Source organism: Bos indicus x Bos taurus, chromosome 7, assembly GCF_003369695.1.
Source record: "Bos indicus x Bos taurus breed Angus x Brahman F1 hybrid chromosome 7, Bos_hybrid_MaternalHap_v2.0, whole genome shotgun sequence".
Lineage (NCBI taxonomy): Eukaryota > Metazoa > Chordata > Mammalia > Artiodactyla > Bovidae > Bos > Bos indicus x Bos taurus.
This window is the reverse complement of record NC_040082.1, coordinates 14,504,178-14,522,375: the sequence shown is the minus strand read 5'-3', so window position 1 is coordinate 14,522,375 and position 18,198 is coordinate 14,504,178. Positions and strand designations below refer to the sequence as shown.

General features: G+C 42.9%; 1 protein-coding gene across 15 annotated transcripts in view; it reads left to right on the top strand.

Annotated features, from left to right (window-relative positions):
• CAST (calpastatin) overlaps window positions 1-18,198 on the top strand; it is a 149,634-nt gene that overhangs the window by 93,499 nt on the left and 37,937 nt on the right. For all 15 annotated transcript variants that reach the window (XM_027545552.1, XM_027545551.1, XM_027545554.1 and 12 more), the window contains 9 exons: window positions 773-853; window positions 2,147-2,185; window positions 2,679-2,771; window positions 3,249-3,338; window positions 4,384-4,485; window positions 8,381-8,464; window positions 9,414-9,461; window positions 10,584-10,679; window positions 12,493-12,588. In XM_027545552.1, the coding sequence (XP_027401353.1) occupies window positions 773-853; window positions 2,147-2,185; window positions 2,679-2,771; window positions 3,249-3,338; window positions 4,384-4,485; window positions 8,381-8,464; window positions 9,414-9,461; window positions 10,584-10,679; window positions 12,493-12,588 (729 nt within the window). The remainder of the gene's footprint in view (window positions 1-772; window positions 854-2,146; window positions 2,186-2,678; window positions 2,772-3,248; window positions 3,339-4,383; window positions 4,486-8,380; window positions 8,465-9,413; window positions 9,462-10,583; window positions 10,680-12,492; window positions 12,589-18,198) is intronic.

Genomic DNA, 18,198 nt, shown 5'->3' with positions numbered 1-18,198 from the left:
GCACAGTGTGTAAGGAGTTATAAGAACAGGTGAAACATTTGGAAATAATTGCATTCAACAGGAAACAAGATGATGACAAGTGGAATGCTTTATAGTGGTTAAAATGGTTTGTTCATGTATCAATATGGTTTCATTACAAAAGCATAATTTTTGAATGAAGAATAGTACATTGCAGAATGATAGTAGAATTTGATCTGATACCATTTATGTAACACTTGAAAATAGGCAAAATAATGGTGTATATTGTTTATGGATACTTATATGTGGAATAATTGTTTTACAATATACTCAGCTTTATACTGATGGATGTGATAAAGTTTGGGGTGGTGGCTATCTCTGGAAAACAAGGAAGAAAAATTGGATTGGAGAGTGCTAAAACAGAGATATCACTCTGACTTTTTTTCATTACATAAGAAATAGCTAGATCTATTGAGTTATATAGAAATTCACTGTTACCAACTACTCTTTTATAGGTATATAAATATTAGATAATGCAAATTATTTAAAAATAAAATGTATTTTATATAGGAATCAAATTTAATATATTGGTTTGAATATTTTATAGCATTATTTATGGGTTAAGCCAATTAAATATGGGCAAGTATCTGTAGAAACATAAAATTTCAGAGTTGCATAAACTGCTGGCTTCTTAATGATTTGTATTTAATCTCAATAGTTCCATAAGTTAATAATGCAATAGTACTTTGATTTAAGAGTTATGTATACAACATTCTCAGCTAAAATCCCTATACGTACTTTTTTTTTTCCCTAGGATCCAATGAGTTCTACCTACATAGAGGAACTGGGTAAAAGAGAATCCACACTTCCTCCAAAATATAAGGAACTTCTGAATGTAAGTTAAACAGTTATGTATTTACACCTTATTGTTTTCTCTTTGGAATTATAATTTTTATCACATTAATATATCCAATTATTTTAACTTAGATAAAATAAGGGGCTTGTGAAACTATCATTACTCTGAAGCTCACCGTATTAGTTTGATGGGGCTGCCATGTCAGAGTGTTACAGATTGGATGGCTTAAACAACAGAAACTTACTATCTCACAGTTCTGGGGGCTCGAAGACTGGAATCAAGATGTGGGCAGAGTTGGTTCTGTTTCAGGCCCCTCTGCTTGGTCTCCACATGTGGATACCTCCGTGTGGAATAACTCTACATCTTCTTTCCATGTGTACATATCTGCATGTCGTCTTTTCTCTATATGGATCGCTGGGTCACTTCCCCCTTTTATAGGAACACTGGTCATATTGAAATAAGACTGATCTTAATGTTGTCATTTCACCTTAATTACCTCTGTAATTAAATTCAATACCACTTCATGGCAAATAGATGGGGAAACAGTGGAAACAGTGGCTGACTTTATTTTTCTGGGCTCCAAAATCACTGCAGATGGTGATTGCAGCCATGAAATTAAAAGACGCTTACTCCTTGGAAGGAAAGTTATGACCAACTTAGATAGCATATTCAAAAGCAGAGACATTATTTTGCCAACAAAGGTCCATCTAGTTAAGGCTATGGTTTTTCCAGTGGTCATGTATGGATGTGAGAGTTGGACTATAAAGAAAGCTGAGCGCCGAAGAATTGATGCTTTTGAACTGTGGTGTTGGAGAAGACTCTTGAGAGTCCCTTGGACTGCAAGGAGATCCAACCAGTCCATCCTAAAGAGATCAGTCCTGGGTGTTCATTGGAAGGACTGATGCTAAAGCTGAAACTCCACTACTTTGGCCACCTCATGAGAAGAGCTGACTCATTGAAAAAGACTCTGATGCTGGGAAAGATTGAGGGCAGGAGGAGAAGGGGACAACAGAGGATGAGATGGTTGGATGGCATCGCCAACTCGATGGACATGGGTTTGGGTGGACTCCGGGAGTTGGTGATGGACAGGGAGCCTTGGCGTGCTGAGGTTCATGGGGTCGCCAAGAGTCAGACACGACTGAGCGACTGAACTGAACTGAAAGGCCCCATCTTTAAATAGAGTCCCATTCTGAGGTTTTGGGGGATGGGACTTCAGCATGTGAGTTTTGGGAGGATACAGTTCAGCCCATCCCATTCACTGAGGTATGCATTTTGCTGACTGTAAGGATTAATCTTGCCTTCTCAGCATCATCAAACTAATATTTGTTTCAGAAAGAAGAAGGGATCGCAGGGCCTCCTCCAGACTCCTTGGTGAGTTTACATAAATGTCTTCCAAGATCAGATTTAACATTTTTCATATCTTTGGTTGGGGGAATAGTTATCAATTCTGTATTTTTGGATTATGACTATAGTGATCTCTGAATCAGATGAAGTTTCCATCTATTCAAAGGAAGAGGGTGGGGATGGGGGTCATTTCAGTGCTTGTTTATTTCCTAATTAGTTCTTTTTTGAGGGAAAGAAGAATGGGACAAGAAAGTTTTAGGACAGAATAAATATTATTAAAAATAAGATGAGAATATCCTACCAGCATAATAACAAGTACGTTGAGAGAAACAGAAAAATAATATGCACTGAGCATCCAATTTCCTCCCAAACATAGGCTTTCATCTGAGTTATTTCATTAAGTATCTCCTTTGGTAGTCAAAGACTTGCACGAGTGCATTCACCATTTGCTGGGTTTGTAATCTGTTCTGTCACTTAAATGGTTCCCATATGTGACCCGTCATGCTGCCTGTTTCTTTAGAAACCCCTGGGGCCCAATGATGCCATCGATGCCTTGTCATCCGACTTCACCTGCAGTTCCCCTACAGCTGATGCAAAGAAAACTGAGAAAGAGGTATGGTTTTTAATGCCCTTAGGGAAGCTTGTTAGAAACTACCTCCCACTTTAAGACAACAACTTTTTTTTTAAACTTCATTTTTCACTTCACTGCGTCTTCATTGCTGTGTTCGGGCTTTCTCTAGTTGGGGCAAGCGAGGCCTGTTCTCTAGTTGCGATGTGTAGGCTTCTGCAGGGGGCTTCTCTTGTTGCTGGGCCGGGGCTCTAGGTGCACAGGCTTCAGTTGTTGTGGCTCGAGGGCTCTAGAGCACAGGCTCAGTGGTCTTGGCGCACGGGCATGGTTACTCCAATGCATGTGGGATCTTCCCTGGCCAGGGAGCGAACCTGTGTCCCCTGCATTGCAAGGCGGCCTCTTAACCGCTGGCCACCAGGGAAGCCCCAAGATGCCAAGGCTTTTTACTTCTGGTTCTTACCGTTTGGTTCATATGTTTCCTTCATCTGCCAGTCAAACCTTCTTCTGTATTTTATTTTTCAGAAATCTACAGAAGAGGCTTTAAAAGCTCAGTCAGCTGGGGTGATCAGAAGTGCTGCTCCACCCCAAGAGAAAAAAAGGAAAGTGGAAAAGGTATCAATAATTACTTCTTTGAACTTCAGCACGGTGCCCTGGATAGCAGTTTGGTTTCCTGAGGCTGATCCAGCTGACTGGGGGGGAGGTCTCAATAGTGCATTATACCCGTAGACCTCCTTTACTCCCCTCAGGCCTCGGGCCTGCGTGGCATAGTGAAACCAGTCAGGCTTATGTTGGTCGGGCAGGCCTTCTCTGTTTCTACAGATGCTTATGGGTGATTTTGGCACATGTGCCTTGGTTGTGGGAAAAGACTGTCTCACTGTTACATTACACAGAAGGGCAGGACCCCAGAGACACCACTCTCTGGGGACATCAGATCTTTGACTTGATTTTCTAAAGGGCCTAGAGTCCTGTGACCCTCAAAGGGAGCGTTTCTGCAGTTACTCTGTTCACCTTGACCACAGTCAGCTATAACCTGCTTCTCAGGAATCCTGAAAGGCGGCCCTGCAGCTCTGGACTGGATGAGAAGACCTGCCCTGTCTGCAGATCGCCCAGATACTGCAGGGAGGAGTTTTCTGTGGGTGCTGCTCTGCCTCTGGCTCGTGGAGTGGCCAGTTTATTTTTTATCTGGAGGAGCAGAGAGCACCACACCCCTGAGTGTGGGAATTCCTACAGCTGTGAGCCACTTCAGGGCCCCCTGCTTCCTGGGCTCCGCTGGGCTACAGGACAGGGTTATCAGAGTCATTTTTAAGGGACCTAAGTTTAGAAAAAGAAACACAGTACTTTGATACGAGTATTTTACAATTATTACTCTACGTGCACCTCTCGCCTCCTAAGAGGTGAAGTGCACACCTGTACAGGAGCCCCGTTACTGTGCAAACGGGTCCTACCCCATGTTTCCTGTCACCGGTAAGTTCTTATTTCTTTCTCCTTTTTTTGCTGGGTTTCAAGTAGCACTGCCTTCCTAGAGTCCTTCCTCAAGCCACAGCTCATTCCTAGAGATTTACTGACAAAATGTGAATGTCATGAAGAAGTAGGTGGCTTATCGAGGTTGAGGAGAGCGTCTCGTTTTTCATGTACAGAATTCTTTGCTTCTCCGCAGGATGCCATGACTGAGCACGCCCTGGAGGCCCTGTCAGCCTCCCTGGGCACCCGGAAGCCGGAGCCGGAGCTCGACCCCAGCTCCATTAAGGAGGTCGATGAGGTACTGACCTGGGGGTTCACGTACAAAGCCTGTTAGTCTGCAGCTTACAAGGTTACGAAACTAATGCCCAACATATGTTTAGAACTTTTGTACCACTTTTGTTTTTATTAGAGATCTCAAATGAACTGTGCTTTGTTCTGCTGTACTTTCAGGGTCTGGCTAATTCAGGTATTTTATTGCCAGGGAGTTAACAACCAGGAAGGATATTTGAGTGTTTGTCTTATAAACCATCTAGAATTGTCATACTTCAAATGAACGACTAATCTCCTTTGCCAATTCTTAAGTGACACCTGGCTAAACAAGATAACATAGAGGTGGTGGCCTGATGAGAAACAGGTTGTCTGCTCGTATGGAAATTAGAAATCTGTCTTTGCAAAAAGGTTCTAGGTGCTTCTATTTATAAAGAAAGAGAGGAGATGGCTGCAGATGGGGGTGGGAGATCCTTTATATAACTCTGGGGAAAAGTGTTGAAACCTTGTTGCCAATTAGAATAAAATCAAGCAATAATTGCTTTATAACTAAAAGGAATGCACGTTTAGAGTATGGAGCTGGGGAGTTGCTCCTGTTTGGTAGAGGAGTTTTCATGTTAAGTTTCAGTTTTTAAGGGATTGCTGAGGAGTCCTCTTGGGGGAAAAGAGGAGGGGAAGCAGAGGGATGTCCTGGGGCCACCCTTGGCCAGGCAGTGGTGGGGAGACCCTCCGGAGCGCCCGCCTCCCAGCTCAGGTGGGACCTGGTGGCTGTCGCTGTCACAATGCTGCAGCCTCTGCTGTCACTTCCTGTTCCGGGTCTCCGGAGGAAGGTGGGTCTCCGTCACTTTCAGCAGCTCCCCCGTCTGGGACCACCCGGTCCCCAATGGGCCAGTTTCTATCGTCAACCTTTTTGGAGGACTCACTGGGTGCCGTATGGCACGAAAGGCTTTACGAAGGCGAAGGCAAGGGAGCGGGAGAAGCCGCCTTTGTCCTCCAGGACCAAGTAATGTACAGGGAGAAGGGGAACTTGGATTGCAGCAGGGTGCGAGGGGGCACAGCATCTGGAGGAAAGGGTGGTCCTGGCAGGACCCTGGGGGTCCACCACTGAGGGCTCCGTGGCAGCCCGCTGAGGGCACTTCTGCCTTGGGGCTGTTTGATTAGGGTGATTTAAGAAGATGATAATTTGGGGAGGGAACGTATAGACATAAATCCCAGAATGAAAAGACTCTTAGGAGTGACTAAAATCAGATGAGTGGATATGAAACAAGTTATGTCAAAATAAGTTTTAAACAGTTTGGGTTTACGGATGTAGAGTAATTAAAGCATTAGTCACTTTGTCGTGTCTGACTCTTTGTGACCCCATGGACTGTAGCCTGCCAGGCTCCTCTGTCCATGGACTTCTCCAGGCAAGGATACTGGAGTGGTTTGTCATTCCCTTTTCCATGGGATCTTCCCAACCCAGGGATCGAATTCAGGTCTTCCACATTGTAGGCAAGTTCTTAACCCTCTGAGGGACCAGTTCAGTTTAGTCGCTCAGTCGTGTCTGACTCTTGGCAACCCCGGGGACTGCAGCACGCCAGGCCTCCTTGTCCATCACCAACTCCTGGAGTTTACTCAAACTCATGTCCATTGAGTCGATGATGCCATCCAACCAACTCATCCTCTGTCATCCCCTTCTCTTCTTGCCTTCGATCTTTCCCAGCATCAGGGTCTTTTCCAATGAGTCAGTTCTTCGCATCAGGTGGCCAAACTATTGGACTTTCAGCTTCTGCATCAGTCCTTCCAATGAACATTCAGGACTGATTTCCTTTAGGATGGACTGGTTGGATCTTCTTGCTGTCCAAGGGACTCTCAAGAGTCTTCTCCAACACCACAGTTCAAAAGCATCAATTCTTTGGCACTCAGCTTTCTTTATAGTCCAACTCTCACATCCATACGTGACTCCTGGGAAAACCAAAGCTTTGACTAGATGGAACTTTGTTGGCAAAGTAATGTCTCTGCTTTTTAATACCAGGGAATATGTTAAATTTCCTCTAGAAAGCTAGCAAACTCTTAAAATTTAAACAAAAAGAACAGTTCCTTTTCACTCTTTCCACTAGTTTTCCTTTTAAATTATATATAAAGTATGAAGATTTTCTAACCCTCTGGATCCTTACATTGAGTTTTAGTACCTGATCATGAATTCACTACTTTGGTTAGTCTGCTGTGATAACCCCATAAAGATTGATATGGTATAGGAGTCCATGGCCACTCCAGCACATTCTACGCCAGGGGATGCTTCAGAGAGGAGGTCCATGCCTGCTTGTCGTTCTCATAAATAATGTACCATGGCATATTTATTCTGTAGTGATACCTCATTATTAATCTCCCCAGATTCTAGGGCTTCGCTGGTAGCTCAGTTGGTAAAGAATCTGCTTGCAATGCAAGAAACCAGGGTTCTATCCCTGGGTCTGCAAGATCCCTTGGAGAAGAGAATGGCAATCCACTCCAGTACTCTTGCCTAGAAAATCCCATGGACAGAGGAGCCCAGCGGGCTACAGTCCATGGGAGCTGCAAAAGAGTCAGACATGAGTTAGCGACTAAACCACCACCATTTTTAGTGCTGTTAACTAGTCTGGAACTATGTCAATTCAGGGATGTTTGTTTTCATTGCCTATTGAATACAGACCACAGTGCAGACATTTAAGATATATAAAGATCAAAGAGGAATAGAAAGGTATCTAGCTGTGCATATGACTCACTGTTCACAAGCCCAAGTCGGGGCACGGTCCTATATGGGTGACTCTTCCATGAGGACTGTTTTATAGCTGGAGACCTCACAGATCCCTGAACTGGGGAGAACTACGGTGTAATAGGATGTCCACTATATCCTGAAATAGAATATAACTGGAAACATTTTTAAAAAAAATCCTTTCATCCCTTAATGACGGCTATTATTCTATAGAAAAATAAAACTATAATACCAAAGCCTAGAAAAAGTACCTGGCTTATTAAAAGTGCTCATTAAATATTTTAAAATTAATCAACTAACTAAGCATTCAATGGAGAACCACGATCTTAGGCTGAGACGTAGGTGGGAGCAATAAGGTGAGCTAGAATCAGCTAAATACCACCCACCCCACAAACACGCACACATACATACACACACTTTTGTGCCCAGTAGCTCCTTGGCTTGTGATTTAAATCCATGTCTTGATACTGATACAGATTATTACATAGCATGAAACTTCACATTACCCACCAGTAACTTAAAATGTAGACGTTCCGTCCTGAAAGCCACTGATCTGCTGCGGCAGTGCACTTCTATGTACGTGCATTCGGTTGCTCGTGGTTCAGTAATCCAGTGAATCTTGGTGTTACTGAAGGGAGTTCTTGTAAAAGAGGTAAAACCAGTTATCCATGTATCAACCAGATTTGTGATGGGATGTCTCTCCCATTTCTCATCTGTTTAACACTGAACGAGTTTAACACTCTTGAGCATTGTTTTTTTTTTTTCTCCCCCTTAGATAAGTACCTCATTGAGTATGACAGATGAAGGCTGTAAAATCATTGCAACTAACTTGTGCACTCTTCTTAACTTTCTTCCAAGAATATTTATTTAATTTTCTCTGCTGGTCTTTACAAATCAAGAGAGCTAGGTAAGGGTTCTTAAAGAAGTAGCCCCGTTTTACAGCTGAAGAAACTGAGGCAAAGAAAGTCTGGGTGGCTTCCCAGGGTCACGGAGACAGGGCAGGGACGCCTCCCCGGGACTCCTGGCTGGCTTGTTTTTCCTCCACCTCCAGTCTCCCTACACCACCTCCTCCCGGCCGCTCACTAGGCCCTTTAATCTGATTGGGTCTTCTCCTCAACACCCATGGAGTACATAAAGTGATGTCTTATTTTACCTGTATTATCCAATTTTTTTTTTTCCTCTCCACTTTCTTTAGGCAAAAGCCAAAGAAGAGAAAGTAAAGAAATGTGGTGAAGATGAGGAAACAGTCCCATCGGAGTACAGATTAAAACCGGCCACAGTACGTTGCTCACCTCGTTGCGTGCCAGCGGCTCGCTGCTCCTGCCCATGTGTCCCGTGGCGCCCTGTCTGTCCCCAGGAGGCTTCAGGGCATGTCTGGCCAAGTTCAGATAACAACTCTGGAAACCCTGAAACTTTTATTTTCTGTCCTGAACAGTTGAACCCTTTAAAAGAGGGTTTCCTAAGTAGCGACCATGTGTGGTCACTAAAATTCCCACAAATTCAAGTGTTTCAGCTATTAACCATACTTGACATAGATCCTTAACCTTAAAGTGGAAGGAATAATTTGGAGTTTATATTTTCTCTAACTGCCAATGGATAAAAGCACATAGATCTTGTAAGTGGTAGAGAAACATATAATGATTTACCAGTGTCTTCAGTGAAAGTGGGTTTGGTTTGGTGTGAGGAGACTGGACTTATCCCTGTAATTATATTTGTCATTTATCTTTGAAAGAATGCACATAAATGTATGATGGGAAATAGTTGTAATGCTTATATATGGAAAGTATAAAGTATTTTAAGAAATATTCTAGAATGTGAATGTCCAAACAACTAAAACAGTTTTATAGGAATGAGATCTACCTCTTCACCCTGGTTGGAGAATCAAAACCTTTTTTTCAGCCTTTCTTTGATGAAGCTGCATCTTTCTTGCCAAAGAACCTTTTAAAAAATTCTACTTCCCTATCCAAAGATGGAAATTATTTTCTAGTAACTTAAAAAAAAAAAGTACTTACATTGTACTTTATAGCATTAGGTCTTGATTTTTATAACTCAGCTCCTTATTCTGATATGTTAATTTAAAAAATTAATTTGAAATACAAACTCACTCAAACATATCAGAAAAAGACAGTCTCTTCTCTCATATCCTGGAATTTCAAAAACAAACTTAATGGAATAAGAAAGCAAAATTTTTTGTTTCATTTTAAATGAATTTTCAATTTCATTCACAGGATAAAGATGGAAAACCACTCTTGCCAGAGGCTGAAGAAAAACCCAAGGTGAGGAAATAAGTTTTTTTCTGATACTTAAAAAAAAAATACAACTGTAAGATATAAACAGATAATTTTCATAGACCAGATCTCACTGTGGAGACTCATATGCCAGCCTAGTATTAAGGAGAAAGGAACCTTTGACAGCAGCATTTGGCCATTTCACGCATTTTAATGATTATTTACCTCATGAATTATTACCTATTATAAGTTTATAGGTGATATTCATTGTACATAGGAGCTGATATCAAGAGGGCCCTCAAATTAGGTCATTAGCATTTACTTTGATCCTATTCTTATCATCAAATGCTCTGATTCTACACTACCTTTACTTAATTTGGTATTAGCCAGCATAGTGACCTGTCATGATGATACTAAGCAACTACATTTATTAGTCACTTACTGTGTGCCTGACACCACACTAAATGGTGTTTGTGTGTTAGCATTTTGAGAACTCGCTGAATGAGGAAGGCACTATTATTATCCCCACTTGACAGGTGAGGAAATTAAGACATAAAAGGATCCTGTAAATAGCCCAAAGTCAAATAGCTAGCAAGTAGCAAGGCCAGGGCTCAAAACTCAGCCTGTCCCTCTCTGGGGCCAAGCTTCTGAATTACATGCCATCTGTCTGTCTTAGATTAGGGCATGTGGAGATTTTGACCAATTACAGTAAATAAATAATACTACTTCACCAGAAGGAACTAGGGATAACAGAACTTTCCTGCCAAACCCACGTTCTCATAGAAAGGGAACATATGATCTATGTTTCCTCTGGCTTATTCATTACGGAAGTCAATAGGAAGTAGAAAAAGCAATCACATAAAAAAAACCATGCAGCTCTCACAAAATTACTTTGAAATTGAAGTATCAGGAAAACTTTTAGCTGAATAAACCTTTAACATTTTTTATGGTACTCGGTGTTCAGTATTCATTACTTGTTGTGTGACATTTATCTTATATTGATAAATGAAATGTATGCCCTGTATAAATTAGCTTTGGGTTTTAGATCCTAAAATGCAACCTAATATATGTTAACTAGAAAAACTTTTTCTCTAGGAAAGAATTTTTTCTTCTATCAAAATAAAAAAAAAATATTTTTTTTCATACTATATAATATTCCTTATATTACAGCCCCTGAGTGAATCAGAACTCATCGATGAACTCTCAGAAGATTTTGACCAGTCTAAGTGTAAAGAAAAACAATCTAAGCCAACTGAAAAAACAGAGGTATGTTTCTAAAACTTAAAATCTCCAGTTTTGGTCGTTTTTCAGTGTTTGTCTATCATCTTGAAAATGCCAGGACCAAACGTATTTTAACAGGAAGCAGCTGATGAAAAGGCCTGTTTTGCCATATTTTTTCACATGCTGTGTTCATCTTGCCTGTTTATGGATGTGCTTTGTTTTCCCAAGCTGACGCTGATACTCTTGCAGTTTAAGTCCTGTAATCAAGTATTCCGTTCAGGAGAGCCTTCACACCAATGCTTTTCTTTCCCTTCTTGCTTCTGTAACTGACCTACTTAAAGCTGTCATCACTCATCACCTCAAGACGGCCGTGGCCTCTGTCTTTGGTCTCCTTCCAGCCCACCCCATGTGTCCACTGGCATTATTCTTTCTCAGCATGTTTGTAGCCACAACATCCCCCTGTTCCAATGCCAAGAGCTTCCCAAAAGAGTTCCTGCTTGTTTATTTGGGTCTGGAGAAGGAAATGGCAACCCACTCCAGTGCTCTTGCCTGGACAGTCCCATGGACAGAGGAGCCTGGCGGGCTACAGTCCACGGGGTCGCAAGAGTCGGACACGACTGAGCGACTAAACACCACCACCACCAGCTTCCTTCCCTACCAAGATGTGTCCCCCATCACTAAACTCTGATAGTAAGTACTTATGTATCTTCAAGCTTTTCTCATGTGGTTCTTTCTGCTTGGAATAACCTCTCCAAATTCTAGATCAGCTAAAATTGTAGTCAGCCCTAAAAGGCTCTGCTAAAATATGGCCTTTGTCTCCCGCATGTCCCTCCCCAAACCTTACCACACTTCCAACTCTTAAGAAGCAGAATACAACACGCCAGGGAAGTCTGTCATGCTTTCTTTTTATATCCCTGTTGGGACATTTGTTGCAAACAAGCTTTTAGCTGCTTTGGTCTTTACTTCTCACATGTGTACATATTTTTACATAGTAAATTTCTTGAAAGAAGAGATCATACACTATTAATGATCATCTGGTAAGCACCTTGCATATAGGATTTGCTTCCATAAATGTCTGGAATAAGAGCAACCTGTTTGAAATTTTACTCTTGTGACAAAATGATAGTGACTCTCAAACTTCAGTGTGCATCAGGATGACTGGGAAGGTTTATCAAAGTACAGATTACTGAGCCCCACCCCCAGAATTCTTGATTTAGTATGTTAAGGTGGGGCATACGAATTTGAATTTCTAACAAGTTCCCTAGCAGTGCTGAGGTTGGTGGTCGCAGGACCTCATTTTGAGAACCCCCAGGATAGTCTTACCACCTTGCATTTGTACCTAGCTATTTACAACTGACAGGGTGCTGTTAGATATATGAACATGATATATTTAAATATTGCATAATTGCAATATATATATATATATACTACAGCTATATAATATTATGTTGTATAACATTATGTATTATATGATGGCAAATCATCTAAATAATGACAGTTGATAACAATCTTTGCGCTTACTGTGTTCCCACGTACTATGCAAAGCACTTAGCGTGTTTTGTCTCATTAAAGGCCTTGAGATGTAGGTACTGTCATTGTTCTCATTTTGCAGATGTGGAAACTGTGTCTCAGAGAGGTTAAGTAACCCACCTAAGGTAAGAGGTAAAACCAAGTGACGTAGTGGTAGCTGCAGAGGTTTAACGTACCTTGAGTTATTCACTGCTCAAGATCCTTAGGCATTCAAGAAAATCATGCTCACAGCGGGTAGGGTAGCAGACCGTATTGTTGGTTCATTGTTGTCCCATTTTAATAACTGGGTATTTCAGAAGTCCTTCGTTGTGCCTGATTCTTTCTGCAGGCATCCCCGGCCGCTGCCCCTGTACCCGTGGCAGAGGACGTGCCTCGGACCTCTATGTGTTCCGTGCAGTCGGCTCCGCCCACAGCAGCTCCAGTGGTGAGTGACCCTCTGGGCCTTGGGAAATGTCTTGAGAAAGCAGTGTTCTTCCTCCCCTGCCCTTCCTCCTGTATTACCAATGTATTACCTTGTTCTAGCAAGATAAAAATTAAATCTTAGATAGCTCTATTATCCTCCAGGGAGGATAATACAGCTCCAGGGAGGAGCTGGAAACTCAGGCTAGATTTTAAGGTTTCCACTATTTCAGGTGGTTTTGTTTTTAACCTCTTGACATGCTTTCTAGCTCCTCAGCTACTGTGGATAATCATGCTTCTTCACTTTCTTGTGTCTTTCAAGCTGATTTGGAGCCCCACCAACAGCCAGAAGCACTTTTTATTGACTGTCCTGATGGAAAAGTCTGCACCTTTATCATCAGTTCAGTCACTCAGTTGTGTCTGACTCTTTGCGACCCCATGGACTGCAGTATGCCAGGCCTCCCTGTCCATCACCAATTCCCGGAGTTTACTCAAACTCATGTCCATCACGTCAGTGATGCCATCTGACCATTTCATCCCCTTTTCCTCCTGCCTTCAATCTTTCCCAGCATCAGGGTCTTTTCCAATGAGTCAGTTCTTCGCATCAGGTAGCCAAAGTATTGGAGTTTCAGCTTCAACATCAGTCCTTCCAGTGAATATTCAAGACTGATTTCCTTTAGGATGGACTGGCTGGATCTCCTTGCAGTCCAAGATATTCTCAAGAGTCTTCTCCAACACCACACGTCAAAAGCATCAATCATTTAGCATTCAGCTTTCTTTGTAGTCCAACTCTCACATCCATACATGACCACTGGAAAAACCATAGCTTTGACTCTACAGACCTTTGTTGGCAAAGTAATCTCTCTGCTTCTCAATATGCTGTTTAGGTTGGTCATAGCTTTTCTTCAAGGAGCAAGTGTCTTTTAATTTCATGGCTGCAGTCACCATCTGCAGTGATTTTGGAGCCCCCCAAAAATAGTCTGTCACTGTTTTCATTGTTACCCCATCTATTTGCCATGAAGTGATGGGATCAGATGCCATGATCTTAGTTTTGTGACTATTTTAAGCCAACTTTTTCACTCTCCTCTTTCACTTTCAACAAGAGGCTCTTTAGTTCTTCCCTTTCTGCCGTAAGGGGTGGTGTCATCTGTATATCGGAGAAGGCAATGGCACCCCACTCCAGTACTCTTGCCTGGAAAATCCCATGGATGGAGGAGCCTGGAAGGCTGCAGTCCATGGGGTCGCTGAAGGTCGGACACGACTGAGCGACTTTACTTTCACTTTTCAATTAAATGCATTGGAGAAGGAAATGGCAACCCACTCCAGTGTTCTTGCCTGGAGAATCCCAAGGATGGGGGAGCCTGGTGGGTTGCCATCTATGGGGTCGCACAGAGTCAGACACGACTGAAGCAACTTAGCAGCAGCAGCAACAGCAGCATCTGTATATCTGAGGTTATTGATGTTTCTCCCGGCAATCTTGATTCCAGCTTGTGCTTCCTCCAGCCCAGCGTTTCTCATGATGTACTCTGCATGTAAGTTAAATAAGCAGGGTGACAACATACAGCCTTGTTGTACTCCTTTTCCTATTTGGAACCAGTCTGTTGTTCCATGTCCAGTTCTAACTGTTGCTTCTTGACCTGCATACAGATTTCTCAGGAGGCAGGTAAGGTGGTGTGGTATTCCCATCTCTTGAAGAATTTTCCACAGTTTGTTGTGATCCACACAGTCAAAGGTTTTAGCGTAGTCAATAAAGCAGAATTAGATGTTTCTCTGGAACTCTCTTGCTTTTTCCATAGTCCAACAGATGTTGGCAATTTTATCTCTGGTTCCTCTGCCTTTTCTAAATCCAGCTTGAACATCTGGAATTTCTCAATTCATATACTGTTGAAGCCTGGCTTGGAGAATTTTGAGCATTACTTTACTATCGTGTGGGATGAGTGCAATTGTGTGGTAGTTTGAACATTCTCTGGCATTGCCTTTCTTTGGGATTGGAATGAAAACTGACCTTTTCCAGTCCTGTGGCCACTGCTGAGTTTTCCAACTTTGCTGGCTTATTGAGTGCAGCACTTTCACAGCATCATCTTTTAGGGTTTGAAATAGCTCAACTGGAATTCCATCACCTCTACTAGCTTTGTTCATAGTGATGCTATGGCCCACTTGACTTCACATTCCAGGATGTCTGGCTGTAGGTGGGTGATCACACCATCATGATTATCTGGGTCATGCAGATCTTTTTTGTACAGTTCTGTGTATACATAGAATTCTGTGAATACACAGAAGAACACAGAAGAACCTTTATCATCATGACTCCTTTTTTCTCCCAACTGAATGGTGACAGATGGACTCACTTCCTTTCCCTTTCTTCTTTTTGTGTCTCTGACTTTTTGACTTTTGTATGAAGTGTGATATTTAACTGGTTGAATCTGTGTTCTTCTGTTTTCATTAGCAAGTAGATTCTGACTCAGAGGATACCAGCTGATGGAACTATGTTTCCTTACTATAGACTTAGTGAATCTACAGGCTAAATAACTATCTTCTAGATTCTTTGCAGTATCTTCTCATTAAATATTCATGAGGACACTGTGAAATCTGTTCTGATCATGTCTCTCTTATTAATGAGGAAAATGAACTTTGAATGGACCTTGAGCAATTCACTTCACCCTTCAGAATCTCAGCTAGATTTAAAATAGGGTCCTGCACTCAGTCCCCCTCAAGCCTAGTGTGGATATGGGCCAGGTCTGACACTCACAGCTCAGTTGGATCATTCTCCTGTGGAAAAATTAAAGTGGGTGAAGAAACTCCTCTCCTGGTGGAACTTGGAAAGGCTTGCATGTGGAGGACAGGATCCTGCTGAGAAGTGGGAACAGCACTGTTTCCTGGGGAGACCAGTGAGCCCAGGTCAGGCCAGCACAGAGGTGTGGAGCCCTTGGGATACTGGGGTCTGTGCATTTAGTTGTTTGAGAGAAGAGGGCCTTGGGGAAGGTGTGGGACGTGTGTCCTGGGTACCCCGAGTGGGTGCTTCCTGCCAGGGAATCCTGGGTGCCATCGGCAAATCCCGTCACAGCCTTCCTCCTGCCTTGGACAGGACGTGACCTCCTTTTTGGCGTGGGAGATTCTCAGGGTACCCTCCAAAAACTATGAGGTTGTGGGAGTCAAGCCACAGGCCAGAGTGGTAAAGAACAGAAGTGGGAGAGAGAATCTTGGCAGAGACTGTGCAGGGAGTAGGCACAGAGTCAGTGACTGGAGTCAAAAAGACAGTAGCCAACATTCCAGTGCAGAACTCTCGTACCTAAACATGGCCACTACCTGTCGTCCTGAGTGTGACTGCCAGGGCTTAAGAGCAAGTTAGCTCCTTTCCAACTTTACCTTGACTGTAGAGACTCAAGCATTGGAGAGCGGGAAAAAAAAAAAAGAGCCATTCTCTTACCCCCTCTCCTGGGCCTCTACTCCACCAACTCTGGTTACCACGGTTGCGGAGTTTCTCACCACTGAGGTCAGTTGGCATTTCTGGGGTTGTGACGCCCACGGGAGCCAGAAACAATAGGCGCAGAATGTGATAAAGGTCAGAGAACTCCAGAGAGGCTGGAGGATGAACGAGCAAAAGCAGACAGTAAGCCAGGAGGGCGGGGATGAGTGTCTGCTGTCTGCATTCTTGTGGTAGAAAAAGAAAGTTTCCGGAGATTTGAGTTCTAGTTCTGAACTTGACAATGGAGATAGAAGCTTTTGTCCGTAGTCCTGTTTCTAGATCCATTAGTTATTAAGACTGCTGCTTCTCCTAGCTCTTCTAATGCTGTTTCACTTATTTCTTGAATCAGAGGACACAGAATAAGGCAGCGTTGGTTTCCAAAGATTCTGCAGCAGAGACTAGAAAACAAAAGTGTGAGCAAGTGACTGGGATCAGGTAGCAATGAGATTGTTTGGCTAAGACTTGGGGACCCCAGCAACTCTTGGTTACAATCCCAAGCAGGTTGAAGACATCAGGGGTGTTGTCCCTGGGGGGGAAAAAAATCTATGGAGTTTCCAACCACTCAGTTCAGTCCAATTGCTCAGTCGTGTCCAATTCTTTGTGACCCCATGGACTACAGCACTCCAGGCCTCCCTGTCCATCACCAACTCCCAGAGTTCACTCAGACTCATGTCCATTGAGTCAGTGGTGCCATCCAGCCATCTCATCCTCTGTCGTCCCCTTCTCCTTCTGCTTTCAATCCGTCCCAGCATCAGGGTCTTTTCCAGTGAGTCAGTTCTTCGCATCAGGTAGCCAAAGTATTGGAGTTTCAGCTTCAGCATCAATCCTTTTCCAATGAATAATCTAACCACTAGATGGTGATAAATCCCTTCCCACTTAACTGCCCTTTATTCCCTGGTGATCTTTTGTGGTGCAGCTTAGCAGCAGAACAAGTTTTCTTACTTAGGAGGGTAGCTAAGCTATAGAAAACAGAAAGACGCTTTTACTCCAATATGTACTCCATGTGAGGTCATATATCTTTTACGATAAGAATAATCTTTGAGACTGTTTAATTCAGGAGCCTTTACTTTGGATCAAGACCAACTGTGGGAAATTCATCAATTCTGCAACCCACACAGTAGAAACAATAGTTTAGTCAATGGTACTTATCCTTGATATGCATGATGTGTTCAGTTTTATATTCTTCATTAAAAATAAGCCTGACCAGCACCTGCTAAATTGATTTAAGTGCTGCTCACGTATGGATCGTGACCTATGGTTTGAAAAAAGCCAGCTCAAGGCAATGGCACCCCACTCCAGTACTCTTGCCTGGAGAATCCCATGGACGGAGGAGCCTGGTAGGCTGCAGTCCATGGGGTCACTAAGAGTCGGACACAACTGAGCAACTTTACTTTCACTTTTCACTTTCATGCATTGGAGAAGGAAATGGCAACCCACTCCAGTGTTCTTGCCTGGAGAATCTCAGCGACGGCGGAGCCTGGTAGACTGCTGTCTATGGGGTCGCACAGAGTTGGACACGACTGAAGCAACTTAGCAGCAGTAGCAGTCCTATCTTTTAGCCCAAACATAATTTATTCTTTATTTTCCCTTTATGCCATTTACATTCTGTGTTCATCCAGTTTTGTTTTGTTTTTTTTTAATAACACTGTGTCCGGTGTTATTACTGTATCTTAGGGAGCATGTTTCATTTTCATCAGCTGGACCACAGGCAGACTGATCTCACTGTATCACTCAGGTTAGTAGGTCACACAGACCGTCATCTGAACTGGCGTGAGTCCACTCTGACCAGTAGAAGCCACACAGAGAACGCAGGCTTCTGTGCCTACAGGCTCAGCCAGAGTCATCGCCTCCAGGGCAGGTCTGGCTGTTTCAATGGGAAAAACGTCCTCTCGAGGGCTTTTCTGGGCCTCTTTCCTGTGCCATCTCTAGGACAGTTGCCTGAAGATCATGTCTTTTTCTTCTTTCCTGGCTTTCGGCTTCTCCGTGGTCCTCCCCATTCAGTGAACTGCCTTATTCCTGAACCAGAGTGCTGGTTAGATCTTATAAGCTTCTCAGTGCCAGCTCACAAATTGCACACTCTTAATGTTTAATGTAAGAAGCTTGCCCTCATTTTTAACACGTCAGGTTTTTTAAACCTAGATTCTAATTCCGTAGATTTTCCAAATTATT